This window comes from Tupaia chinensis, unplaced genomic scaffold, assembly GCF_000334495.1.
Source record: "Tupaia chinensis unplaced genomic scaffold, TupChi_1.0 Scaffold000046_3, whole genome shotgun sequence".
Classification (NCBI taxonomy): domain Eukaryota; kingdom Metazoa; phylum Chordata; class Mammalia; order Scandentia; family Tupaiidae; genus Tupaia; species Tupaia belangeri.
Window position 1 is genome coordinate 5874723 of NW_006159504.1, and position 1294 is coordinate 5876016.

Below are 1294 nucleotides of genomic sequence, written 5' to 3' on the forward strand. Positions count from 1 at the left end.
CCGCAATCCCTTCTCCTCCATTCTCCTCTCGGGATCTTGGGCATGCACGCACACGCGCCCAGCGTGAGTTTAAGCCACCGGGTCTGGGACTCGAACCACGGTCGACTACATGGGAGTCCAATGACATAGCCATTATGCTAACTGCTGGTCCCGTTAACCTGCATTTTTAGATTTCTCTTGTTTTATTTTATTAATTGCCGCAAGGCATATGTGCTTGCCGAAAAGAGACAGAGATACAGAGAGAACGAGAGGGGGAGACCACTCTCTGATGGGGAATGGTCACACTGCAGTCCCTCTCCATCTCTCCGCCCTGTGGGGATTCGCCCATGCACGCACCCACGTGCACAGTGTGTTTTTCAAGCCACCAGGGCCAGGATTTGAACTGTGCTTGGCCATGTGGGATCCAGCTCCCTTAACCACCAGGCTATGGTGTCAGCCCTCTCTTGCCATTTTAAGCACATATTTGGACATTTCTCTTTATTAAGAGATAAAGTTAACAAAACAGAAGCAGAGGAAGTTGAAGCCCAGGGCCCTTCTACTTTGTAACCCTAACTTTTAAGACCCATCTTAACTCCAACTCAAGACCCAACTCCTGACTCTCCCACAAAGCCTTTCTCTCCCAAGGAGTGTCTGGGTTCACGCTTTTCTGACCCTCCAGGCAGTGTTCCAGCCCAAGTGCTGACACTGGACCAGCCGTCCCGCCCAACTGCTCTGTGTAGCACTTACCCTGACTTCGAGGTTGGGACAGAAAGTCCCTGGAGAGCTCGAGGAGGAAGGCTGTCCTCCACGGTGGTGCAGGCAGAACGCTTTGCAGTGTCAGGCATATACTAGTTGCTTAAAAAACACCTCCTGGATTGACCGGGGCTGGCATTATTCGGTCGTGCCCTTCCCAATCAGGACAACGCGAACGAAGGGCTCAGCCTTACCAGGAGCAGCTGCAACAGCAGCACCAGCAGAAGCAGCACGCGTTGGACCCCCGGTTGCCGGTTCCCAGCGGGCCCAGGGCGGAGCCTGGCGTCTCCGGTGTGGCAGGCGTCTGCCGCTTCCGCATCTCCACCCGTTCTGACCCCATGGGCTGCGACACAGAGAGCAAGGGGTGGGGTTACGAAGGCCGGAGCACAGGGATCCTGGTGTTCGGATCACAGATTAGCTGGGTCACCAATGCCAGGAAGATCTAGTGCTCAGACTCTTAGGCACATTAATTGACCAAACTTGTTTTTCTTTAAGAGAGATTTTTGCTATAAGGCATATGCACTCACCAGAGACAGAAAGCGAGAAATCACCCCCTCCCCCA

At 53.7% G+C, this 1294-nt stretch overlaps 1 protein-coding gene across 2 annotated transcripts in view; it reads right to left on the reverse strand.

Moving 5' to 3' along the window:
* Positions 1-1294, reverse strand: part of RGS20 (regulator of G protein signaling 20) — a 70060-nt gene that overhangs the window by 16315 nt on the left and 52451 nt on the right. Inside the window, exon 1 of one of the 2 annotated variants that reach the window (XM_027773801.1) lies at positions 727-911. In XM_027773801.1, coding sequence (XP_027629602.1) covers positions 727-824 — 98 coding nt within the window. In that variant the 5' untranslated portion in view covers positions 825-911. The other variant, XM_006140885.3, reaches the window with a different exon arrangement.